This window comes from Falco cherrug, chromosome 3 (assembly GCF_023634085.1).
Source record: "Falco cherrug isolate bFalChe1 chromosome 3, bFalChe1.pri, whole genome shotgun sequence".
NCBI classification, from domain to species: domain Eukaryota; kingdom Metazoa; phylum Chordata; class Aves; order Falconiformes; family Falconidae; genus Falco; species Falco cherrug.
Window position 1 is genome coordinate 81,165,663 of NC_073699.1, and position 25,426 is coordinate 81,191,088.

A 25,426-nucleotide genomic window follows, 5' to 3' on the forward strand; every position below is an offset into this window, starting at 1 on the left:
AAAATTTTTTTCCAAGTACTGTAATTCAATAGCAAAGTCTCTCTGGACAGTGAGCACCAAAACTATATCGCAACAAAGGATCAAGCTCTCACTGGGTTTAATTGTACCATTATTGTGGACCAGAGGTTTGCATTTAGAGCCAGATAACATGGGTTTGCCTCAGAGTAGACACCGGCTGCAGGACACATGGTGAACTGATGGACACAGACTTTCAGTAACCTTCAGTTACAGAAACTTAGGTTCTTCATAACAAAATGGGGTCTCATAAAACTTGTCACAATTCAAAAAAAACCAAAACAAATCAAAAACAACCCAAGTGCCTTGATTCTGGTTCTAGCATGGCCCAAGTACCTTGTTCCTATAAAATGCCAGAACGGCAGGGTATTTCAAAGCAGGCACTGACATTGTCTTACTGGACCCAGCTGAGAAAGTTATTTCTTTCAAAGCATTCTCAGCCTCTCCTGAGCTTTAATTCAGGGTGGTGTGAGCTTTTCCTGGCCAGTTCTTAGACTAATACTGTACCTGCCTTTACTCTGCAGCAAAGTTAGTGGTGGCAGGTTTTCTACTGAATGTAGCTGACTTCCTTTAATACTTTATAGCCCAACAGAGTGAGAAATGAAACGAAGGAACTGAGGTTGTTGTGTGCTGAAGATGAGCAAAGCAGGACGTGCTGGATGACTGCATTTCGACTCCTCAAGGTACTTCATCTATGTGAACAGAGCTATGCCTATAGTCAAGTTGCATTCGTTATTTTCTTCATGAGAAGATATCTGTATGTTCTTAAACATCATCTGCCTCCAGAACAATGTGGCTAAGAACAAAATGCCAGGCAGACCTGTCTCTCCTAAGCTTTTAAGCACAGGACTGAGCTCAATTCCTTTCACATATGAACCAAGTATAATAGTTCTGGAGCCAAATTTATGGTATGTGAATTAATTAAAAAAACTGCTTAACAAGGTATTTGCAAGTTATCATAAGCTAAAGAAAATGTATTGAGAATGGTAAGTGGTTATCTTAAATATAACAGAATGCTATCCAGAGCCTTTATAGTTTTTTTAAGTCTTCTGAAGGTTCTATTTAAAAAAAGTAACAAAAATAAGCAACCCTATCTCTTGAGTGAAAGTTACTCATATCTGAGAGAAAGAACACAATGAGATTTCTTGATAATATTGTAGGAGGCTTCCGTTTTTTTCAAACAAAATCAGGGTGGAAGGAACTGAGGAGAAAGTTGGCTCTTTTGATCAGAGAACTTCCTGATCTTCATAGAGAAATGGGCAGAAGTTTTGGTTTGGTTTGGTTCTAAACCTTTCCTGAAGATGCTGCCTTGAGAACGACTGTATTCTTCTCTGTACCTTACTATGTCCTCCCTCATATTAAAGGGAATATACACATATATGAAATAATACAATAAATATGTACAGATAATGTGTTACCCATGAAAATCCACCTCCTGTCTATGCCATTATCTTCCTCTGTAATATCCTGTGTCAAAGTGTAATATACAAAATGTGATAAAAAATAGAGGCATGCCCAAAGTGGTACTGTAGTGCTTGTTACTGGATACATGTCCAGCCAAATAGGATGGAGAACCTTGAACTCAGTCAACTTTGGCTCTCTCAGTAGCAAACAAATAATTTCAGATTTGGAAGTGAGGGCATGGCTGTTCTCTCCAGGCACCGAGATCAGTGTGCCAGCATCCTGCTGGTGTTTGCCACCTGTGAGGCTGCGCCCAGAATGGGACGTGTAACCCCAGGGTGCTGCGAGCATTTGGTCTTGCTGTGCTGAATGAACGGAGTCGCCGTTCCTGCCTAAGTAGCAGCCTGCATCAGCAAAGCCTTCACACCCCTCTCTGGCAAAATGCCCTTTTCCCCACTAGTGTTTCACACTCACCTGTGGAAGAAGATGCATTCCTACAGCGTGTGTCCAAGGAGCTGAAAGGGAGCGGGTGCATCAGAAAAAGAGTATGAGGTTTTACGGCTTCCTGGTCCATGTGTGGCATTGACTAGGAGAACCCACAGAGGTTCACATCGCTGCATGAGCGTTGTTTATTCCTCCCCTCCCTTTCAAAACAGTTTATCTCATTTGTTTATCATTAAGACATAAGACATGACAAATGTTTGCTACAATTACCCGTTTCTCTCCCCGTGCAGACTGTCCATCATGCAAAACCCTGTAAGCATAGGGAAAGCAAATCAGACTCCTAGACCTGCGGGTATGAAATCGCAGTGTCTGTTCTCCATCTACGTTAAGTGGTCACCTTCCAAACCAGAGTACATCTCTTTGAATGCTCTCCAAATATTATCTCATTTGTTATTTTGTTAATTGTAAGAGATGCTGTGTTGCAATACAGAAGTTCCTAATTTAAGCTGTTACAAAAGCAGGTGCACTAGCCGTAGTATGGGCCAGGATGTAAAAAGCAATTCCGGTTACAAGATGCGTATTTGATTTCTGTGGAGCTGATACCTGTCGACTATCATAATCTGTTCTCCAGTTACTTGACTTGACTTGATACATTAACAATTATGGTAAAGAGTCTTAGTCCCCAGGCAAGTCAAAGTGTTTCTTCTCAGCTGTCCTTTACTTTCCCTGTTTACACAGAATTTTGCATTGTGGGGAAAGTGCTCAAACAGAGGATCAGGTAATTGTAGTGAATTGTGCCTTGAAGATACCACTTGTTCTGAAGAAATCAGTTACACTGGTCGAGGCGCTAATGTTTCTGAATGGCAAGGAAAAGCCTTTACGCTGTACAGAATTAGCTGTTCTTATCAAATACGCAGACATGCATCTTGCTGTGACCGTTCAGAGGAATCTTTCTTCGCAGTGCAACCTGTGGCAGGAACAGTACTGCATGGCAGTGATTTCTGTATACTGGCATGTAACATTCACCCTTAGGCAGTTAACACTAGGGGAAGAAAAGGGATTGTTTTTAAAGAATACTGAAAGGTGATTGAAAGTGTATAGTCAGGGAAAATTAAGGCTGTGCCCCTGGGCTGTGGCCATGAGCCTCTTTTTTATTTACCTACTGATTTAGCTTTCCATATTCCTATATTGCCCTGTTTACAAAATTATATATACCGTTTCAAATAGAACATTCAGTAACCAGTGTTGCTATACTTCAGCACTGTGCCTCTAGGGAAGGCACTGAGTAGGTGTTTTCCTACCATCCTAGCTACTAGTGTTGCTAAAATTTATCATGTTCAACAAGGAGCATGACTGGAATTCAATCACCTTATTTTTGTAAGGATGAGAAAAGTACCAGAAGTGTTACTTCCTGCTGAAATTTATTAAAAGAGCTAGTGTATTAGAAAGGTTCTTATTCTTTATCATTGTGAAAACTGAGTTTGAATGTCTTAAGCAGATTTTTTTTTTAGGTTCACATTACTAGAGGGTAAAAAGAGGGGGAGTTAATTGTGTTCTGACCGCGAGTGAAAGCTCGTATTCTACAAGGAAAACGTGGTGGTAGTTGAGAGTGACAGAAAGTACTTGTGTATTTCACTCAGGCTTGTAAAAGTGTTGCTTTTTAAATAAAACCTGTGCATATATACTGCTTGATTGCCACCTGCCAATCACTATTACTCAATGCAAATTGCTTTGGGACAGCTTCTGATCATGAAAATAATAAGCTGGTGGCACTTTGCTCCACTGTAAATGGTATTATGAAATTACTACAGTTTTTTTCCTAGGGTATATATTTGAATAACGGCCTTGCATTTCTGTTGGCAGTATGGAATGCTACTGTATCAGAATTACAGAATTCCCCAGCAGAGAAAAGCCATGCTTCCACACTTTTCCACACCAGTAGTAAGTAATGAACTTTACCTCATTAATGTATGATGTTGGAAAAGATATGTTTGCTTTTGCATTTTAAAAGTGGAAAAATTTATGCTAAGAAACATAAATTCAGCATTGTGTAGCAAATCAATGTCAAGTTCATGTTTCACATGAGTACAGTTTACATGGTTGGCTCTCCATTATCTTAGGCTTACATGATCCACATGATTGAAAAATCTTGGATACGTCAGGCACTTTGAGATGTACAGTACAGAGACATCTGGCTGTCTCTGCAGAAGCCAGCTTAGGTCTGGCAAAACTAACACGTAAATTTCCTAAAATATGTTGGGCCAAGAGCTGAATGTTAGCTATCTAAAAGTGAAGATCCTATATTTGGATCCCAACTGGCCCTGAAAATGACTGGAGTGTAGTAATAGGGCAAGTGGGCAACCTGAGCGATACAAGATTTTATTCTCAGCCTTTGAATCCTCTCCCTCCCCTAAGGTCTAAAAAGTAAAGCCATCTATTTTTGTGTCTGTGAATCTTTTGGAAGGGGGGAAAAAAGAGCTGTATTTTCTGTGCTGTTGAAGGATAACTTTGGACAGTTTTCTAAAACCAAAACATTTTGAAATTAAACTCTCAAGCTGGTTTTTTCTTTCCGTTTTTTGAAACAAGTGAAAATTCCTTTTCAGAGAAGTGTATCTGAAAACTCACTAGTAGCAATGGATTTTTCGGGGCAAATAGGAAGAGTTATTGAAAATCCTGCTGAAGCACAGAGTGCTGCCTTGGAAGAAGGACATGCTTGGAGGGTAGCTATCTTCTCTTCTTTTCTATTTTTGTAATTAGTAAGTGTCTGTTGAGAGCCAAAACACAGAGTGTGCTATGATGTTAGTGCAGTGCTGGTCACAGTATAGCTTAGCTCCGACCTGAAGCAATCACACTGCAAGCATGCAGATCTGAAAGTCAATATCCATCTTTAGCAAAACTGTCACATTCACAACAACCTTCTACCACTGCTTCTCTGTCCCCCTAGTGTCCAGAGGAAAGTTGAGGGGGAAAGCAGACCCACCAGAACTTTACTGCCAGTTTGCAAAACCAGTCTCTGAGGAGGAATATGTCAAATTAAATGCTTCCCCACATGGAAGAGGCTGGGGCTCTGACTAATGGCTTGCTCCCAGTAAGTTTAATTGCAGAATATACAAGAGGCAGGACCTCTTGCAATGAAAACTGATGTAACTTGTTTATAGTGTCTTGTGGACAGACAGCTGCAGTACAAGTTTTCCCACATGCTCGTCTCTTAGGGACTAGGAGTCATTACTGAAGCATTAGCTGGTGCTTTATGTACGGGAGGGAAATACTGCTTGATTTACTGAGTGCCTGGTGTTTTGCCTGAGCAGAAACATATCAGACTTTTCTTTTTTCTGTCATTTTTTTTTCTTTTTTTTTTCTTTTTTTTTTCCTTTTTTTTTTTTTTTTAGATACTGAGCTTTCATCATTAACATCTGGCTTGTGGCCAACTGAAATGAGCTGCTGCTTGTAGATTAGCCCCCTTCAAAGTTGCATTTCTTTTTCTCATCCTTGCATTAAACTTGCCCAGCCCCCAGTTTCCTGTAAATTAAATCTGTATTGCATGTGCACTGATTCTCTTCTGTTGAGGCCTTAGTGTGGATTTAACGGTAATTCATTTTCTCTGTAGAAACGTAGCACAAGAATGAACATCTTGGGTAGCCAAAGTCCACTCCATCCTTCCACACTGAGTACAGGTAAATTCTGCTGTTTTGTAAGCATAGTATCAGAGGCCTCTGTGGGTAAATAAAAGTTACGTTTCATACAGAGACAGAGTGCAGTCGTGTAGTATTAATGCCTCAATGTTAAATACAATGTTTATGTTTATTAGCAGCTTCTGTGTCATTCACATGCTTGCCCATACAGACATAGTAGAAACTTCTTTTCCTTTGACGACATGCTCAAACTTTTCTTCAGTATTAATCTATTGAAACTCAGATTTTATAAAACCAGACTCCATAAATGTATCCATTGAAAACAATCCAGAAGTATTTTTTTTCATTTTAGATGAGGAAACTCAGTGAGTGATCTGTTAATCTTTAAGGACTTAAAAAAAAAAAAAAAAATCTCCTAAAAGTCTTTAAAATAGCATTCATTCCATAACAACTGAATAATGTAAAATATGGATGCCTGTGAGTCCTGAACATCTCTTTGAGATTTTAAGTTTATTAAAATAATAGGAAATTGCGATTCATATCCTGGACTACTTAGAGGAAACACAACTATTCCCTGTTTCTGTTTTTATTCTGTTGAACAGAATTTAAAAACACCATTTGAAAAACAGTAAAACAATAAGTAAAAATATTTGGGGGTAACTCCACCCTTGAAAGTACAAGCTAAAGTGCTTTTCATTATTTGAGAGTTAAAGGGACTTGGTTCTGACTCGTTAGCATATACATTGTATTCCAAGAACGGTTTAGTCCCAACATTTTCAAAAAGCTATGAAAAGGCAGTACTATAAGAGATTTCTCTTGTTAACCTAATTGTATATCTGCAAATCAGAAAATACATGGAGGTATTGCCTGTCTACTTGGTGTATTAGCTAGATGCAACAGCTGGTCCTGTTTTTCATATTGTTTCATTTCTTATATTGATTCATGAAAGATATTTGATATTCTGTAACAAAACTATACCCACTTTTAAAATGTTTAAATAATTAGTGTGTGGAAAAAAATGTTGCATATTTCACTGTTTTTAACCATCCTCTCTTTCCCTATTTTCACTCTCGCCTTCAGTTATTCATAGGACACAGCACTGGTTTCACGGCAGAATCTCTAGAGAAGAATCTCACAGGATTATTAAGCAGCAAGGGCTTGTAGATGGGTAAGTATTCCTGTTGCTTACTATTTATGATCTGATGATAAGCGTTACAGACAAGAGCAGAATTGCTGCTCCAAGGGTTTACAGGTTCCTGAACACTTCTGAGTAACCCGATTCTTGAGTAGTCCCATTATAGCCTGCCTGGATTTCAAAAAGTCAGGGTATGTGTTTGTAGGAGTGGGGTTTAACTCTTAATTTGAAAAATAAAATGTTAAGAACACACTTAAACTTTTTTCTTTTTCCAACAGAGGTAGTTAGTTATACATTAGAGAAATAGAAATTGCTAGTGCTTGTACATATTCATCAAGCATGGGGTTTTTGTCGTTTTGGGTTTTTTGCTGGACTAAGGCTTTGGGGGTTTAGCTTAGCAGGTCAAACAGAGAAGAGAGGCTGAGAAAGCAAAGGAGCACTGCTGACTTGTTGGGTTTCTGCTTCTCTCACACTGCAGATCTTTACAATCTCTAGGCTTTTTTGACTTCTGTTGCCTTAGGAATCCAGTGGCCTGTCCTTCTCGGGCTTTTCATAAATGTGTTAATGCCTTTGAGACATTGTTAAATTTGTGCCTAGTGAGTTTACTTACTGTGGAAGGTGAAGATTGGTTGGTTTGGCTGTAGCAAGGTCAGTCAGCAGTGGCAAAATAACCATGTTACGGATGTGCTCTGACATCTAAGGATCGTGGTTTTCAGGACAGAAAAGTCTTGCTTGTGTTTTCCTGCTCTGTGTGTTCTTGAACAAAAGAAAGTAGAAAGTTAACAGTCTTCTCAACGAGTCATGTAAGTTGTTCAGCAATGTGTATGTGCAGCTGATACTGCTATCATTTGACTGTTTCTGGAAAATACTGTTGAGGATGCATCTGTCTGTGTGGACACCCTGTTGCTTGCCAGAAGTTGAGTGAGCAGGATCAGTTGTGCTGAGCTTTCTTTGTGCCACCAGCTTATGATACCGTGCATTATCTGAAATGGGATGAAAGATAATTTAGAGATAACTGCATGAACAGCAGTAACCACACGGCAGTTAAGGTCTTTCTCGCTGAGATGGATCTGAATGTCTAAAGTCTTTGGTCCCTTTTCCACACATCTGGTTTTGCTAGGACTAAAAAGAATGTTGAAATACCATGCATGGTTTCCGGTGGTGGCAAGACATGCCTGTCTCTGAGTATTGGACTGACTCTGGTTATGATGGTGCATTTTTGCGGTAGTGACATTTCTCAATCAGTTCTGAGGAGCTGGAGTAAGTTCTTTTGGGTTCATAAGACTACGAGCAGTTCTTGCAACTCAGCCTTGGAAGAGTGTGTTCCTGGCGTAGTGGTTAGCAATTAAGAGGGCTTGAGGCCTGCCCCAGTACTGTGCTTGGCCATCTCACAAATCCACTAGTGATTAGCACTGTGAGCCTTATGCCAAAGGTATGTTCTTGTTTGCTGTGTCATGGAGAGGTTCTCCTTCCTTAGTTCATAAATGTCAAGAGGAGGAAACATTTCCAATGAGATTTTCTTCTCCTCTTCCAAGTATGTGTGTAACCATTTGAGTTAGGACTTCAGTTTTGTGCGTCAACTTTAAAGTGACAGTTACATAGCATATGATGTTGCTAGCTATACTCCTAAAAGTATATTCTTTTCCAATGATGCTCAAGGGAAAAGTACTGTGACTGTTATAGAGGAAAAATCAGTGTGTTTTCCCCATCTTGATGATGTGGATGCTACTTAACTGGTAAGTTGTTTGAAGAAAGTATTGAGCTGGTTTGGGGCAATTGCAGCCATTTAACTGAAATTTAATTTTGCCAACACTGGATTTCTGTAAACTGATGTAAGATACTGGAGAGTGGGAACAGATCCTCATGTATTACCCATCTACAGAAATCCAGATTTGCTTTGGAGTTCAATAAGAACATTTTCCTCATGAAATTACCTATCAGTAATGGAGGGATCCGTTAGAGACACCCTTAAAAAAATCCTGATGCATACATTCACAGGTGAAGAACTACCGTCATACGTCTTTTCCTTCTTATTTCTTCATCTATTAGTGTTGCATAGCCATGGCATAAAAACTGAAAGTGAATTGCCAGTTATGGAACCACCTGTTAATGAGACTAAATAAGAGTTTGGCAATAGCACAAAATGACTGAATAGCTCTGATTATTTATGAAGAAACGGATTGTGGTATTCAATGTGTACTTAAAAATGTTCTCTCCTAGACTATTTCTTCTCCGGGACAGCCAAAGCAATCCAAAGGCATTTGTACTTACGCTGTGCCATCATCAGAAAATAAAGCATTTTCAAATCTTGCCGGTAAGAAGATTATTTTTTGATACTGGTCACAAAAAAAAGAAATTTTAAATCCTAAAGCTTTGCCAGCATCTGAAGAGATCTCTTACTAATTACTGATGTCATTAACAGGGATGTTTCCATTAGCAAGTGTATTAGCAAGTATTCTTTAGAATTGTCAAATGCCTGATTAAAATTCTTTGTTAACATTGCCTGGAAAACCAGTGTAAGTCACTTAGGCATAAAAGTAATGCACAGAACTTGTTCTCTGGGATTCACAGCAACAACAGCAGCAGTTGTCTCCCTATCACTTAGGCAAATGTAGAATAACAGGGAAACTTTAAAAAGCTTTATTCTGGAGGTTATCCAATAACATGGAGCTTAAAATAGCGTTACACTGAAATGTCGAGAACCTATTTGATTTCTGTCTTGATCAAAAAGAGCATTAGAAATTTAAGATCGTGCAGACCTCTTTATTGGTCCAAACCCTCTTTTCCATTGCTTTGCCTGCCAATTTTACAACTAGCTAACAGATATATTTGGGGCATTTTTGTTTTATGTCATGAAGACCGGTGCTGTGTCTACAACTTTCAATTACTCTGCCCATGAGCTTTCACTTTCATAAAGGAATGTTGGGTTAACATGGTATTTTTCTAGGGCTGTGCGTGGTTTCATGAAGATCTTTGGGCACTAGGCTGTTTGGGCAGTGCCCATCATTTATCTTAAGTCACACGCTGGTACTCTTCTATGTTTTGCCACACTTGCATCTCTTCATGTGCAGTCTAATTTGAAAAGGATGTTTTGTTTCCCCAGTGTGAAGATGATGGACAGATATTTTTCAGCCTGGATGATGGGAACACCAAATTCAGTGATCTAATCCAGCTTGTTGAATTCTATCAACTAAACAAAGGAGTCTTGCCCTGCAAACTCAAACACCACTGCATCCGAGTGGCCTTATGACCTCAAATCCGACTCTCACTGAAGACTGGATTTGCTAGGAGAGTAATTGTAAGAGAACGTTGACACTGGGGAATTGGCAGATTTGTAAGTTGGTAAAAATAAATAAAAATATTATGCACCTTGGGACTCTGAAAGGGATGGATTCGACAGGTGCCAACAGACCAAGATTGCTGGTTTGTCTAACACCTAAGAGTGATTGCTGCTGAGTGTCCCAGCATCCCAAAAATGGGGGGAGGGTATGTAAAACAATGAGTAAATTTGAAACAAAACTGGAAACTATCTTGGCTGGGCCACTTAACAGAAACAAGTGTGAAGAGAAATCTTTGAAAAGAACTCTTGCCCTGGAATAATCTTGACAATTAAGACTAGTGTGTTTACTTTTTGTATTGATCACTTTTTTTGCACTCCTACTTTGTTTCGGATATTGTATGCAGCCTATATTAGGAGCTGATGTGGCTTTTAAAATTCATGCAGGAGTTGGGTATTAATCTGCACCCTAAAATGTATGGAATGCTTCAGCCTAAAAGGATCTAGAAGAAAATCAAGAAGTGTGTGTGTGTGTGCGAGCGTGTGTCTCAAAACTTCTCTGGAGACCTGAGGTTCGATGATCTGCAGATGTCTTTGAAGAAGAAATGAGGATACAATTCTAAAAGAACATACCACCATATACGTACTCCTAAAACTGTTGACTTGTAGCATTATGGCTGTAGTATGTTGATGGCATATTAGTGGCATCCAGTCATGCAAAGACTGTATTAGATTCTATGCACAAATTTTTATTATTGGAGTGGTGGTTTGTTTTTTACAGCCTTTTGACTGTTTTCCTGAGGAAACTTACTGTTACTAAATAGAATAGGACTGAATGACTACACTTGTATTTGAAACCACCGGTTTTTGTGAGAAGATTCTTCTGCGGGTAGTCTTAGTATGACAAAATAATAGTAAAATAAATAATTTTAAAAACAAAAACAAACGAAAAAACCCCCACAAACGAAAAACCAGTGTTTTTAGCTTTATAGCTCCTTGAATTTGCAGACTGTTTCAAAGAGCTCTTTCCATATAGTAAAGCTACAGTGACACCAAGCTCTCCTGGGGATTAGGGCATAAAAAGAACTGTACCCCTGCTGCTTTCTGTTGGGCCATGAAAGTTTACACAGTGAGAAAGAACATTCTGGGAATGGAAACACATTTCATTGTGAGCTAGCTGCTGGCAATGCCATCCATCGAGGTAACTGGTGATCCCTGTGTCATATATGCTAAAGCACGCCAGTACCTATGGCAGACAAGGATGTGTCCTGCTCCAGTGCTGGTTTGTCATCAGAATTACTTTATTGTTAATGTTTAAGTCAGTTATTTAATGTTTACACAGTAACTCTTTCTGATGATGAATCAGTATTAAAGTTAGACAAGTCCCACCAAGATCCTCCAGTTGCAAGTATCATTCTTCCAGCAGCACAGTCGGTGCAGGAGCTGTTACGGAGTTGACTTCCCAGTACTTCATGCAGTTAGCCACAGCGAGAAGTATTCCACCCTGGGAACTTGCAGAGTGTAGTGCAGAACGGAGCATTCTTAAGATGGTAAATGATTTACGCAGGCTAGTTCATCCTTACTAATATTTGCCACTGGGTTTGAAATTCTAGCCATCTGAAAGGGTAAAGAAGGAAAACCAATCCTATACCTTTAGGTCTTCATGTAGTGTTGAGAATAGCTTAAGACAAACCATAACCTGCCTGAGTCGTCCATATCAGCTTATAACTATGTCAATGGTATAGAAACACTGTATTTTAGTTTACAGAACACATTTAGTATTTTTTTTCCATTTAATGTCTAGATATTAAAAATGAAGAAACTTGATTTTGTTTTTAGTAGAAGCCTTTTTTGTTTTGTTTTGTTTTTTAATTGTACATAGTGAAATGAGTGTTCCTGCTTTCTAGACAATGTATTTTAAAACCTTGAAATTAAGCTAACTTAAGTCTGACTTCACTTTGCATGCTTCTATTTGGCCCCTATTAGGAGAAAAAAGATACTTGTATTGACTACATTACCAGTTTAATAAGACCATTTATACTGTAGTTTTAAGTTTTTCTGTTTACATAGCTTAGTGACAACCATGCATTTTTCCCAGTAGGCAGATAGTATTTGCAGTGTTTCATATTTATAAAAAAAAAAACCTTGCATCTTATTTAAATTGAGAATAAAAGTTTGACTATGAATCATGATTTTTGTATGTAGATGGTTGACTTAGTATTTTGTACTTTTCCCAGCTAAAGTGAGCTGTTTTGAGAAAGTGACCACCTTCAAAGTGGCAACAATCTTACTTAAGCAGATCACTGCTTTGTCTTCTTTCTGCTGGAAAACAGTCAATACCACCTTAGTTTTCCAACAGATTCAGCTGGCTGCCAGCTCAGAATACCAAGGACTGAAGGACATTTGACTCTTATTTTTGTATTTAAATGACATGAATGTAAAGGGGATGCTCAGGGTTGTTTTGGAGCCTGTTGAATTTTTATCTTTTTGCCTGTGATTTTATTTTCTAAATAAATACTTCATGTAGCAATCTTGAATATGTTGAGAAGGAAAATGCCAAACCATTTTGGTAATGAGGTTACTAGTTAAGTTATGTTACGATAGGTGTTAAAGTACAAAAAACTTTTTATTTGTTAATTAATCTTGAAGAAACACGTGCCTCAGTTTAGATGTTTTGTCTTATCTTTTCTGCACTAAATACCTGACAGTTTGACCAATCAATGCACCTTTCCAGTGGCAAGACTTGCTTATCGTAAATTATATTGTCACAATGCAAGATTTAGTGACTGTAAAATGGAATAAAGTTTAAAGTTTCAGGGAATGCAAAAGGTATTAACTTAAGAGACAAAACCTTTATTCAATATGCTTTGCTTCATACTGTAAATAGCTTTTTGGCTTGTGAACCTAATTGTAATCTTTCAGGTATTTTTGTACAAATAAGGGACTGATATTCTGTTTCTTGTAATTAGAAATAAACGTTAATACAATGCTATTCATTTTACATTGGAATGAATGTCGTCTTTTGGATATATTGGTACACCATGCATCTCTTGCTTTAATTCTGGGTTATTTGGGGTGGGATATATTAAACAGCCTTTAAGAAGAGTTAAGAGGAAAACAGAATCCCCAAGATTTATTCTATAATTCAGTACAAACCCGTAAAAAACAAGCAAACCAACCCCAAAACCCCACATTACTTTATTGTAATGTTGTATTTACTACATTTGGAACAGGCAAACAAGAAGATGGCATGAAAAAAAAAAAGGCACCACAGTAAAATGGTGATGGTAAGCCTGTTCAGTGGCAGGTAAGCCTGTTGGCATATTTGTCCAAACCGCCCACAACTGTGGCAAGTGCAAAATGATACCAATAAAGTCTGGCCCTAAACATTAACAGCAGGTACCTGTGCTATCAAAACATCACCAATACAAAAGCAGTCTGTCTCAGAAACAGCTATGTGGTACAGATTTGATTTAATTGCCTGATAGGTTTGTGCTGCTTTTACATTAGTTGCAGGACAACAGATATAATCAGGTGTCTGATCCCATGTGAAGCCTTCCAGCATGAAGTTCAGCTGGCAAAACAGCTAAAATGCATTTGAACCTATGAGTAGATCTGTGTCAGACTAGTGTTTTACAGCATGTGGCTGCAGCACTTTTATCCTGATACACAGAGTGCTAAAGTTAGATTTATTTTAACACCAAATCGCTGCTTCAGCCTGTACCTGCAAAACCAGATGAGAAATGCATCACCAGATGAGCCACTTCCTTTCAAGTAAGTTGAATTTCAGATGACTTTGGCTTTATGTTATTGCTGTTTTAGTGATGCTTTAATTTGGGTTGTTAATCTCCTGCTTGTATATTGCTTTGTGTCTCAGGCATTGTTTGTCTAATGTCTTGGAAACTTCAGTAGCAGTATCAGCAGACAGAGAAAAGAGGTATCTTCCTTTGAAACATCCACATTGCTTTAATTTGGGTTGCTTCTGCATCCTAAATCTTACATCTTCCTTCCTCAACTTGGAGCAATTTAATTGGTATTTGAAAACCTAATATAACCACAACTATGTCCAAGAGCTATATGATTTTCATTAGATATTGCAATTAGTCACATCTGAGACTTCAGAATAAATTAGTTTGTGTAACACTCACATTGCAAGCTCTTAGCCCAAAGGCATTCTGCTCTAATTGCTCATCATTTTACACAGATACTAGCAGATGTTTTAGCAAGAAAGATTGGTTCATCACAAGACACTGAACTGTGATTAACAGGGTCTTACCACGCTTGTTGGTTACCCAGGTTTGTATACTTTGCTGTAATGAGGTGTTTTCCATCTGTTGGCTGCAAGATCCTGGGGCAACGAAGGGGAACAGGGAGATGAAATTATCAATACAGCTGACAGATCTGAGTCAAAGTGCAGCCTGGGTTTATGGGCTCTGAAGGTCAGCTCAGCCGCAGTCAGAGTAAACCTCTTCAGAGAGTTCAGAAAAGCTAGGCTGGGAGGGAAATGAAGTGGAGAAAAGAATTACTCTTGGGCAGTATTGTCCAAGTGATGGTTTGGGTGTGACTAGGAACACAGAGAAGATGGTGGTGTGATGCCAAAGTGCTGCTCACCAGTCCCTTAAAATCAGTTTTCCCTCCTCTTCCCTCAGAGCTGTGAATGTGCTTCTGTGTAAAGACTTACATTTTATTTGCCTTTTGAAACACATTCTGTAGAGGTGTAAGGAATTGGCGTTTTGGGTCATCAAGCAGAGAAACAGCTATAGAACTGGGGTCGTCTACAACCAGCCCATCCTCCAAAACAGTCTGTCCAACTGCCATCAAGAGAAAAGGAAGGTAAAAGGATGTACGGTTCTGCCAACAATGATGACAATGGTTAAAGCAAATGGCCAAGCTGAGTACTGAAAATGTATAGTTTTGTTGCCTCACAAAGAAGACTAGGCATACGCTATTTTTAAATACTTTAATTTAGTTAGACCTTTTCAGTATTTGATTACTTCCATAATACTTTTTTTGCTGCAGAATTTCTGCAAGATACTAATGTGCGCTGTGTGACTCTTACCAACTCTTAGTTTTCAGGTTACTGTAGTACTTTCAGAATTGGGTCCAAAGACAAAAGCAAATACAGAAATGAGGTGAGCTGTGAGGATTAGAGCTTCTTGAAAAATTACCCCATAACACAGCTAGTCATAGAAGAAAACAAACTGATAATTATAGAACTAGTGAGTAGAAGAATTAATTTGGTTTTTCACTAAGGACTATGTGGTTTGTGAAAATATCTGGCTAAACAAGGACAAAAGTTTACACAGCTTGGCTCAAAATACTCACAATTGCCGAAACGAGCGCTTGTCCTGCTTGAGAAAACTGAGTGCTTCAGAGAAAAGAATGTGCCTGAGAAGGTCTTGGATCCTCTTGCTTGTATGCACACTTTCACAAACAATCCTAGAAGCTGCTGTCCTTGAAAGGATAAGGGAGCAGGAACTCCTAGGACAGGAGCAGGAAAGGAGGCTTAGGATGCAGTAGAAATGGAAGAGATACAGGGAAGAGCAATCAGGATGGTCAGAGGAATAATCAAATACAGTAAGAAAGTTCAGCCAGCTAAAAAGCAGAGACTGAAGGTAGTGTAACAGACTTAACAGAAAACCAAAGGCAGTTGAGTAGAACAGAAAACCTTCAGTTACAGTCTCTGCTAATACAAAAGTCACAGAGCATTACCTGAAGCGTGCAGGGGCTCAGTTCAGGATAACCAGAAATACTTCTTCATAGACTGCTCATGTAAGCTTGAATGTTCTCCACCACAAAATGCAGCAGGTGGCAAATGTTCACGTGGGTTCACAAAGGGCTTAAACATCATGATAGAGAAAACTCAGCTGATGGACGTTAACTACAAAAATACCATCTTTCACTCTGAAATCCATGGGCCACATGTCACCAAGTGCCAGGAGCAGTCTTTAGGGGAAGAATAATTTCCTGACAGCCCGTATTTGTACTCTTTCTTCCCTACACATCCACTACTAAGTGTTAGACAAGGGCAAGAGATATTTTTGATCCAGTGTGGGACATGTATCCACATGAGAGCCCGCTGACACACAAACAACTGGAAGTAGTACTAATAGCTGAGGGAAGACCAAGAAAGCCTGTGTTACTGTCAACTGCAGACTTGCTTTGACTGAATTAATGCTGCCCTTAAGAGAAACGGCCACATAAGCATTGAATTTGCTCCCTACCACCGCAGAAGGGAGTGCCTCCAGGGCCCGTGGCAGCTGTCCCCCCTGCCCCTGCAGCCTGCTGCCAGGAGGGTTTGCTGAGGGTGCAGGGGCTGCCGGGTTCAGCTGCTACAGCAGACCAGAGCCTGTTAGGGCTCTGAAGCTGCACAAGGGTAGTGTCTGGCTTCATTCAGCCCCCAAACAGGGTGATGAATAACAGGGATTGAGCCAAGCTCATGCCTCGTCCTCTAAAATGAGCACTCAACTGGGAATAGGTACTGCTCGTCTGCAAGTCAGGAGCAGGCATCCTAGAAGTTGTGCCTAAGTGTGCGTATCTCCAGGCTTTTTTGTTCAGCGGTGCACAGGGGCGTCCTGTGAAGGCTTCTCCCAGGTAAAATGCAACTTTTCCTCCCCCTGTGCAGGAGCTGAGGAACAGAAAGGGCCATACAAGGGCTGAAGCACCGTGCTTTTCCTCAGTGAAAGCTGCGGTGCAGCACGCAGGAGAGGCCTGTGCTGGCACCGCACAGCAGGCCCGAGGGGCACCAGGGCGGCCTGCCAGGCTCTGCCCAGCCACCACTGCTGGTCAGGCAGGGAGAGAATGGGAAGAGCAAACGCGGGCGCTCACCACGGCTGCTTCTCCGAGGCACCTGCTGCCGAACGGCCTCCAGCAGCACACACCAAAGGGCGGCTGGGTGCTGGAGCCAGCCAGGCAGCTGCTGCCCTGTGAGGGGCTCCGAACCCACCCTGTGGAAGGACAGCCCCCACAGACGGGACCTTGCGATGATGAAAGCCCCCTTAGCTAATTCCCACTCTCCGCTTCTGACGGGTTTAAATCCTCGAGTGAGTCAGGACAAACAAAAAATCAGCCTTCCGAAAGGAAAAATAAGTAAATAAAGAGATAAATATGCCTGTAACATCAGTGCCGGCCAATCGAAACACAGCCTGGACTTCGCCTCATTCCGCAGCTGAGGGCAGGCGGTTTCGCACCCCGGAGAGCTGCAGGCAGGGCGGGCCGCGCCGCCCCCGTCCCTCCCCGCACGGCCTCCGGCGGCCCGGCCAGGCCGGCAGAGGGCGGCCGCGGGTGAGCCCGCCATGGAGCCCCGCTGGTGGGCTCTCGCGGTCCGGCCCTAACGGGCGAGGGGTTTTTTTTCTCTGCATTTGCTTTGGTTTATGGCGGCAACCGAGGGCGGCTGCAGCCTGGACCTTGTGTCCTACAAAACAGCAATTAAAACAGCTCTGTGTGAAGCTCGGGTGTTCGCCAGCCTCCTGAGGGGTACTTGCTGCAAATGGCGGCACACTGCTGGCCGTGCCGCCTGAGGTGAGGCCGGCCCCGAAGGCATCGGGGTGCCCGGCCCGCCCGTCACCCGCCAAGGGCAGCATGCCTCCGAGTTGTCGGCGTGAAGGTTTCACCTCTCGGCAGTGCCGGGGTAGCAGCCAGCCTCCCCCAGCCCCTGAGGTAGCCGGGCCCTGAGGTAGCCGGCCCCGCGAGCTGCCGCCAGCCAGGCCCCTGGGTGCGCCGAGGGCTGCGGCTGCCCTGGCGGGTCTGGTTTTGCTGTGGCCGTTATTGTCCCCCTTACTTTCCAGCGTGAACTGCCACACATTGCAGATGCATAGACATTTTCATCAGTGTAATTCCCTGGCTTCACCTCGGCAGTGGCAGGATCTGCTGGGGCGGCTGCCTCTCCCTACTCCAGCCCTCGTTGGCACCTGGTGTATTTTCACTCGAGGCTCTGTGGCTCCCGTCCCCAATGCCTGTGAATCGCCGCTGAACAAGTTCACAAGTTTTCTTTCTTCCCCTTGTTGAGAAAGAAAGAATGACTGACAAAGCTGATGAACGGAGTGCTACACATGGTTAATGGTTAATGAAAAAGTACAGGACAAGCACAGTAGCAATGAAGACCAGATAGTCACTTGAAAAGCCGTAGAAATTTCTTGTGATTAAAATTCCTTAGTTGCTTCTGGTGATTTCTCGCTCGCAGGACGGGAGAATATAAGGGAACTACAGAAAATACTTGTATCCAAAGTATGTGGAAAAGGAATAAAATAAACAGGTAAGGATAAACTCACTAATGTCTGAAAGTGAACCTGCCTCTGTACTTTCACCAGATAATCCTATCTGGCAAGTCCACATAATTTGTTAAGTATTAAGCTAGTGAGCATTTAGAAATGCAGTATAATATGCTAAATGTAATTCTGTTTTAATTGACATGTGCTTAAGCCAATTTTGTTGAAATACTCCACAGTTCCTGTAGTATTTTAAAATCAAAACTTCGCAATTCACAATATCTTTAAGAGAGTGTCTTCTCAGCTGCTTCTAAAACTTGACTTGAAGGCACTGCGGGTACAGTGAAGTGGTTTGGAGGGATGGCAGTACCTCTGAATGACGGCATACTGCACAATATTGGAGCTGAATCCCAGCTAACAAAGAAATTTTATTAACCTTTTCAAATTTGGTCGGAAAAAAAGTTCATATTTGTTTGAATATTTAATTCTCCTGTTCCTGTAGCTTGGTTTCATTGTAAATGTGTCATGCTGGGCTTGTCCTCTTGTAGAGGTCCTGTTTATGGCACAGGGACTGGAGCAATCTCCATACATTGACATGACAATTTTATGTGTGGCTAAATGCAGAACAGCAAAAATTATTTCAACACTGGCGGGGTTCAGAGAGCAAGATTATTAAATTGAAACTACTGTTCATAGAGATCCAGTTGGGAAAGGAAAGGGGAATAAAATGACAATTTTTACCATTTACCATTTACGTCACATAGATTTAGCATTTATGTCAATGGTAAATAAAGGGGGGGGGGGGGGGGGAGAAGAATAGATATCCTAATGAGAGGGTGATGAAAAACAAGTTTCCAATATAACTGTGATGCGTATTGAAAGGTTTCCTCAGGAGAGTGACACTTAGGGGAACATAATCCTGTAAGTCTGACATTCATAGTGTATATCCCCCATCAGTAACACAGACTAAAAGCAAAGAGAGGAAACTGGAATGTCTGTTGCAGGAACAGGGGATTTACTGAAACAAGGAGGTTGGACTGTGGATTTTTAATTGTACAGCTATGTCCTATCTGCACACATAGTGAGGTAAAACTGGTGAAACAGAGACCGTCATCTCTCCTATCTGTCCCATACTGTGAAGTCAGGGAGTGAAACAGCAGGACTGGGCTAGGTGGAAGTTTTATCTGATTATTTATTTAGAAGATAACATAGAAGCTCTGTTAATAAAAGGGGTTGCTGATACTGCATGTTGGAGAGTAAGGAGACAGAACAGTTTTCAAAGGTGGCTTCAAGTTGGCACATTAATCTTGTGAAAGTGCAGAAAACGAGATGTATTTTGCCTTCCCCTTTTGCCAATCAGCTGGCTTCTTTCATGGGGAATGTGCACAACCAAGACAAGTAGGTGAGGGGATGGGTAATGGCATTTGAGGTGAAGAGTTGTTACTCTGTAATGGAAGGAAAATTGCTAAAGGTTGTTTGAAGTTGTCAGCAAGTGCTGCGGGCATTTCGGGCGAGCGGGAGTCAGATTCAAATACTCACAGAGTTCAAGATCTGATCCGTTTATTGTACAAACCAGGTAGACTTTTATAAGGCATTCTATAAGCGTGCAATAATGTGGTTGGCTATTTTGCAAGCGTATAATAATATGATTGGTTAACAATTGTTTACTGGGAAGATTTCTGTTTCTGCTTTCTCTGGCACGTAGGCTCCTTTCTGCGGTTTCCCAGCTCCTCTTATCACGTCCCGTTGGCCTTGCTTTTGAGCAAACATCTGCAATTTGCTCCTTTTTCTTCATCCCACTGTTCTGGCCGTAACCTCGTCTTATTTCTTCAGTATTTTTCCACTTGCTTCAGAGTTCAGTATAATCATTCAATACAGCAAGAGCCCCAACACCTCCCCCTTTCTTTTTAAATACAGCATTAATACTGCGTTCCACACAGCTCTGAAAACATTGTAAAAGGCAAGGCACTAAAAGTAACAAAAGAATAACAAACAACAATACAGACAGACCTTGTTTCAATAAATCCCTCAACCACCCTCAATTCTTGTTGAGGTAAATAAATTGATACATTTAAACGGTAAATCAACTGTTGCAAAAAATACATATTTTTAACAAGTGTAGTATTCCACCAGGTACAGTTATCACTAAAGCCAAAATTCGTGTCATTATACTTCTTATCTAACCAACCCCAATATGATTGATTTATAGCCGTATAGTTTACTCCCAAAGGCTCAAAAGCTAGTTCAAAGCAGAAACGCATTTCTTGTAGGTGACATCTGAAGCACTTTTTTTCCTTTTTTTTTTTCTTTTTTTTTTTTCCTTTTTTTTTCTTTTTTTTTTCTTTTTTTTTCATTCTTTTTTTTTCTTTTTTCTTTCTTTTTTTTCTTTTTTCTTTCTTTTTTTTCTTTTTTCTTTCTTTTTTTTCTCTTTTTTTTTTCTTTCTTTTTTTTTCTTTTTTCTTTTTTTTTTCTTTTTTTTTCCTTTCTTTTTTTCTTTTTTCTTTCTTTTTTTTTCTTTTTTCTTTTTTTTTTCTCTTTTTTTCTTTCTTTTTTTTTTTCTTTTTTCTTTTTTTTTTTTTTCCTTTTTTTTTTCCTTTCTTTTTTTTTTTTTTTTTTTTTGGGGGGGGGGAGGGGTTTGTAATCAAGTCCGTATTTTTCCTTGAGAAGCTTAAGCTGTTCCTCTTGTTTCAGGAGAGTTTCCAACTCTGATTTGTCGAATAGGTCCGTATTTCCCAAATAAATCATACATTTCCTCCGCTGTGATTTTATACGGCAGGTTCCGAATATAAAGGATCCGATTGACCTCTGGGGGCAGCCAGATGTTAGCTCGCTTGGCCGCTTGCACTGCCATGGCGCCGATCGGAGCGGGGGGGGGGGTGGAGGGGGGGTGCCGCCTTGGAGAGAAACCGCGGCCGGGACGGGGCCTGCCGGGCCGCACGCCGCCGCTCGCCGCTTGTTCCTTTTCAGGACACCAGGGTGGTAATTGCGCGACCATACCCCGTACAGCTCGATACGTGCGAGCCAAAGTCTTTACCCCCTTAGTCCCAACTTGCACAGATTCCCATAAGTCCTCTCCTACTTTCTTCCATGTTTCATTATTATATATATCTTGCGTAGAAGCAAGGTAACCACGGCGGCGACTCCAACATAGCAGATCAACTACTGCCTGCCGTGAGACTGGCGTTTCAGTTTTTTCTGCCAGTTTCATCAAACTGTCTACAGTTGCTTTTTCCACCACTGATGCAGTGATTCCCATCCTGCTTAAATTTCCTGACTCACCGGTCAGCCGTGCACGTTCCGCCTTTCTTCGGGCGCCCAGCTCTCTCTCCGCTGGCAGCAGGATCCTCGCCGGCTCCGCAGCTTGTAACACGATCCTTAATGAATCTTCCTGACTTTTAACCGATCCTGTCGACCCTCATCGGATCACGTCGGGGGTCACCAGATGCTGCGGGCATTTCGGGCGAGCGGGAGTCAGATTCAAATACTCACAGAGTTCAAGATCTGATCCGTTTATTGTACAAACCAGGTAGACTTTTATAAGGCATTCTATAAGCGTGCAATAATGTGGTTGGCTATTTTGCAAGCGTATAATAATATGATTGGTTAACAATTGTTTACTGGGAAGATTTCTGTTTCTGCTTTCTCTGGCACGTAGGCTCCTTTCTGCGGTTTCCCAGCTCCTCTTATCACGTCCCGTTGGCCTTGCTTTTGAGCAAACATCTGCAATTTGCTCCTTTTTCTTCATCCCACTGTTCTGGCCGTAACCTCGTCTTATTTCTTCAGTATTTTTCCACTTGCTTCAGAGTTCAGTATAATCATTCAATACAGCAAGAGCCCCAACAAGCAAGTTTCTTGGTATGGTCAGTTGATAAACATCGCTGAGAAATTTCTTTGTTGCTTCACTCTTTAGTATATGTTTCTTACTCTGCTCCTTCCATTATACATCAAAAGGTGGTTGCTTCATTCTTCTGAGGCATCATTCTTTTATTCAACCACAGATAATATATTGCATAATCAGCAAAAATGTACAGCCAGCAGTATTTTGTAATACCATCATTTGTAAGTGAAAAAATTAGCCTAACCCATCCAACAAACTCAACTTACTTCCAGAGTGTGCTAATCACAGTCTTGTTATTCAGTGTTCCTCCAAATAGTGTCTCCCCATCTAACCAATGCTCAAGCTGTTTGCATGTTTTATCTCTTGGGAAAGAAATCTTTCTTGTAGAAAATGTTTTGAATGCAACAACTGGGGGGTTTTGTACATTTTTCACCTTCTTCCTTGATCCTGTGCAGGTTGTATGTCTATCTATTCACAAACATAAATAAATGGCAGAAGAGATCTTATGGTAGATCGTCATTATTTCAAGGATAGATTGGGATTTTAGTATTAGTTTCTTTGTCAGACAGCTGGCAGGAGCATTGTACATGTAAAAGGTTGCCCTTACAGTTTACTACTGAATAATACTATACCACTGTTTCCCTCTTGCTTTTGAAAGGCATGTTTGTTTTTAACATTCAGGGAAAGTTTGCTCAGCTTTGTGAAGGTGTAATAGATTTTAGTCTTACCCTTCTTGCTTGTGTGTTTTGAAAGGAATCGGATGGTTTATAGGGAGTCAAATGCAGTTTAATATTGTTATTCTTGTATTATGTCAGATGTGTGACTTTATTTCTTATTTTATTCTTCGAGGTTTCAATGGCAATTAGAAAGATTCTGTCTCTAAGAAGATGACAACTCTTTTGAGGATTAATGGCAGCACGTGATATTTTTTTTGATTGATTCTCCATCTCATGCTGTAAGACTGGATATAGGAACATAAAGATGTGACTCCGGTGCTGTGTAACCTATCAAACAGTCTCTATAGAGGATGTATCTCCCAGTCTGTGACATACAGCCTGTCTTTGCAAGACTGGATATAAAGCAGAGATGTTAGGAAGTTTTTGAAATAGCTTGAACAAAGATAAGGTTCAAAGGTTTCAATCACTGGAAAGGGTACAAGTGGAGAGGACATGGGACTCTTCTGGAGACAATGAAAACCATAGTAGCGGTAATTCTGCATTCCAGTAGAAGCTGGAATACGTATAACCCTAAGTGAGGGTTATTATTAGCATTTCAGAGTTTCAAGCCAGTCTTGCCAAACTTGGGTTTGTGACATTCCTTATGCTTCAGAAAATGCTTTTTCTTACATATCAAGTACCATCTACTGTCTGATTGCTAGGGTAACGTCAAGCACTGGTGTTAGCCATACTGTCATGTACTTTGGAGTTCAAGAGATACAGTAGCATCTTAAAATGCCTAGAGGGATGCTACAAAAAGGAAGGGAATAATCTCTTCCTGCTTGGTGGACAGGATTTAAAGGAACAAGCAACAACCGATGGAAAAGGGATCCTAGGGTGAAAAAAAGGCACTGAATCATATTGTTTAAAAAGGCTATAAATTCAGTGTCAGTAATGCTGTTAAGTTGCTTATAACACTTCCCCATGTGTTGCCCTCATTTGCGCTCAGTTGTACTGTTGACAAACTGTTTCATTTAAATGAAAAAAACTCACAGTTTTTAGATTTTCTTTGACAGATGAAAGTGCAGGTACAGTTAACATGAAATGATAAGAAACAAGCATCATTACTATGACTACTTAGCCATGTAAAAAAGCAAGATGGGAAATTACAGAAATAGTACATATGGTGCTTTCTGCTTTTAAAAAACAATCTGAGCTCAGAAAATGAGAAACAATCCAGCTATTCGTAAAAACAGATATATGAATTTCAAGGTGAATATACATTTCCACATACATGGGACAGGCTGAAGGCTGCTGAAATGCTGGCATGCTGGGGAGATGGCTGGCACCCTTTTCATCTCAGACAGTACCATAAAGGAACCGATCTTTCAGTGGGGCTTATATTGTCCCTTTCCGTACTGTTCCTTTAAAGGGAGGGAGAGAGAACGAATGCAAAGGATTTAGGAGGAGGTGACTTTTCTTTAATGGCATCCTGTGGGTGCATTATCTTGCTGAGACCTTTTTCTTTGTATCTCACTCTGATTAGCACATTTCTTTGTGCAGTTTTAAAATGCTTGGACAGTTTTCCCTGAAGAAATACATGTGCCTTCCAGCAGTTTTAAATTGCTCTTGGTATGTTTGATATCCTTATACATCTGCAAACCCATCAGAATCTTGCTGAGTTCTTGACTGCAGTGCTTCCTGTGGTAATTATTTTTTCTGCAGTTTTAACCACACATCATGTGAAAAAGTGTTTCCTTCTGTCTGTTTTTAATCTGCTATCTTTTAATTTCACCGAGTAGTCCCTCTTGGGCTTTTGAAATTTGAAAAACAGAAAGAAGTTCTTTATCTTCTTCCTTTACTCTTTCTTTCCCTTATCCTTTCCTTGGCTTCCTTCATGTTGTTCTGTTTTCAGAGCTAACCAGGCCCGCTCATTTGAATCTTCCCTAGAGGAGGGAGTAAGTGCCTTTGAAGAGAAATCTTCTCTTAAATTCCAGGAAGGCAACGAAGTCTTTTTGAAAGTGAAAATCTGAAAGAATATTGAATATCCCAGAACTGTTCCAACAATGGATCAAAAGTCACTAGAATATTTTTTGTGTAATTCACCAGCTTGTTCTTATTGGATTCAAACTTCTTGCTATTCTTGATCATACTACATATTAAACAGAGGATTTTCATTCAGCAGCACCACCAAGTCCATTAGTTTGGCCCTGAAGATTTTTGGAGGCTTAATTCTACCCTCCCTCTGTATGCTGTGTTGCTTCAGAATCAGTGTTACTGAGCTTCCTGAGACTACTGACTATTCAACATATAACATTCCTGGCTGTTGTGCCCCCAGTTCCTGTGGCTGCATCTTTAATAGGAAAAAAAAGGCTAGGGAGCAGGGGGAATGGGATGGTGGGATGATGTCCTTTCACTGCAAGCTTTCATATGCTTACTAACAAGTACAAAAGCTCTCAGGTAATGCAGCTTTCATGCATTTTAGACAGCTGAGGTAGAGGAGTCTACCAGACCTCCTCGGCAGTAACTGACTGAGACAAGACATAGAAAGGGTAGAGCAGGAGGAATACTGTAGTAATGGCTAGTCACAAAAGAGAACTTTTGGGAGAGAAAGAGGAATGTTGTATGTATCTTTTGCCCATGGCTATTGACATATTGACACTACTCAAGATGTTCCATAAGATGGTAGTATTTTCTGCCCAAGCATAAAAGATCAGCTAATCTTACAGAATTTGCATAGGAAATGGAAACACCCAGGGAGTAAAAGAATTAATCTTTGGGGAAAAAAAATAAATATGGCTACAGAATATCTTTTGGAAAT

At 40.6% G+C, this 25,426-nt stretch overlaps 3 protein-coding genes across 6 annotated transcripts in view; 2 read left to right on the forward strand and 1 right to left on the reverse strand.

Annotated features, from left to right (window-relative positions):
- The window catches only part of GRB10 (growth factor receptor bound protein 10), a 147,660-nt gene extending 136,814 nt beyond the window's left edge, over positions 1-10,846 (forward strand). For all 4 annotated transcript variants that reach the window (XM_055705757.1, XM_055705755.1, XM_055705756.1 and 1 more), the window contains exons 11-17: positions 600-698; positions 3,724-3,801; positions 4,464-4,580; positions 5,468-5,534; positions 6,573-6,660; positions 8,848-8,941; positions 9,731-10,846. In XM_055705757.1, the coding sequence (XP_055561732.1) occupies positions 600-698; positions 3,724-3,801; positions 4,464-4,580; positions 5,468-5,534; positions 6,573-6,660; positions 8,848-8,941; positions 9,731-9,877 (690 nt within the window). In that variant the 3' untranslated portion in view covers positions 9,878-10,846. The remainder of the gene's footprint in view (positions 1-599; positions 699-3,723; positions 3,802-4,463; positions 4,581-5,467; positions 5,535-6,572; positions 6,661-8,847; positions 8,942-9,730) is intronic.
- A 2,040-nt stretch (positions 10,847-12,886) lies between these two features.
- LOC114014536 (uncharacterized) lies at positions 12,887-18,497 on the reverse strand. The gene is made up of 5 exons (XM_055704815.1): positions 18,482-18,497; positions 17,754-17,903; positions 15,230-15,385; positions 14,586-14,715; positions 12,887-14,397 (listed from the first exon to the last, which is right to left on the reverse strand). The coding sequence occupies exons 1-5, from the start codon at positions 18,495-18,497 to the stop codon at positions 14,193-14,195; spliced, it is 657 nt and encodes a 218-aa protein (XP_055560790.1). The 3' UTR covers positions 12,887-14,192.
- DDC (dopa decarboxylase) overlaps positions 17,978-25,426 on the forward strand; it is a 78,668-nt gene continuing 71,219 nt past the window's right edge. Inside the window, exon 1 of the mRNA XM_027798593.2 lies at positions 17,978-18,158. The gene's annotated coding sequence lies outside the window, so the exon portion shown is untranslated. The remainder of the gene's footprint in view (positions 18,159-25,426) is intronic.

Excerpts from the sequence above, each read along its gene's own strand:
- LOC114014536 (XM_055704815.1), bottom strand. Across the intron at positions 15,386-17,753 it reads CAGATCCTGCCACTGCCGAG|GAGTTCCTGCTCCCTTATCC; the intron begins GTGAAGCCAGGG and ends CTCCTGTCCTAG. Across the intron at positions 14,716-15,229 it reads AAGCGCTCGTTTCGGCAATT|TTGGACAGACTGTTTTGGAG; the intron begins GTGAGTATTTTG and ends TCTTGATGGCAG.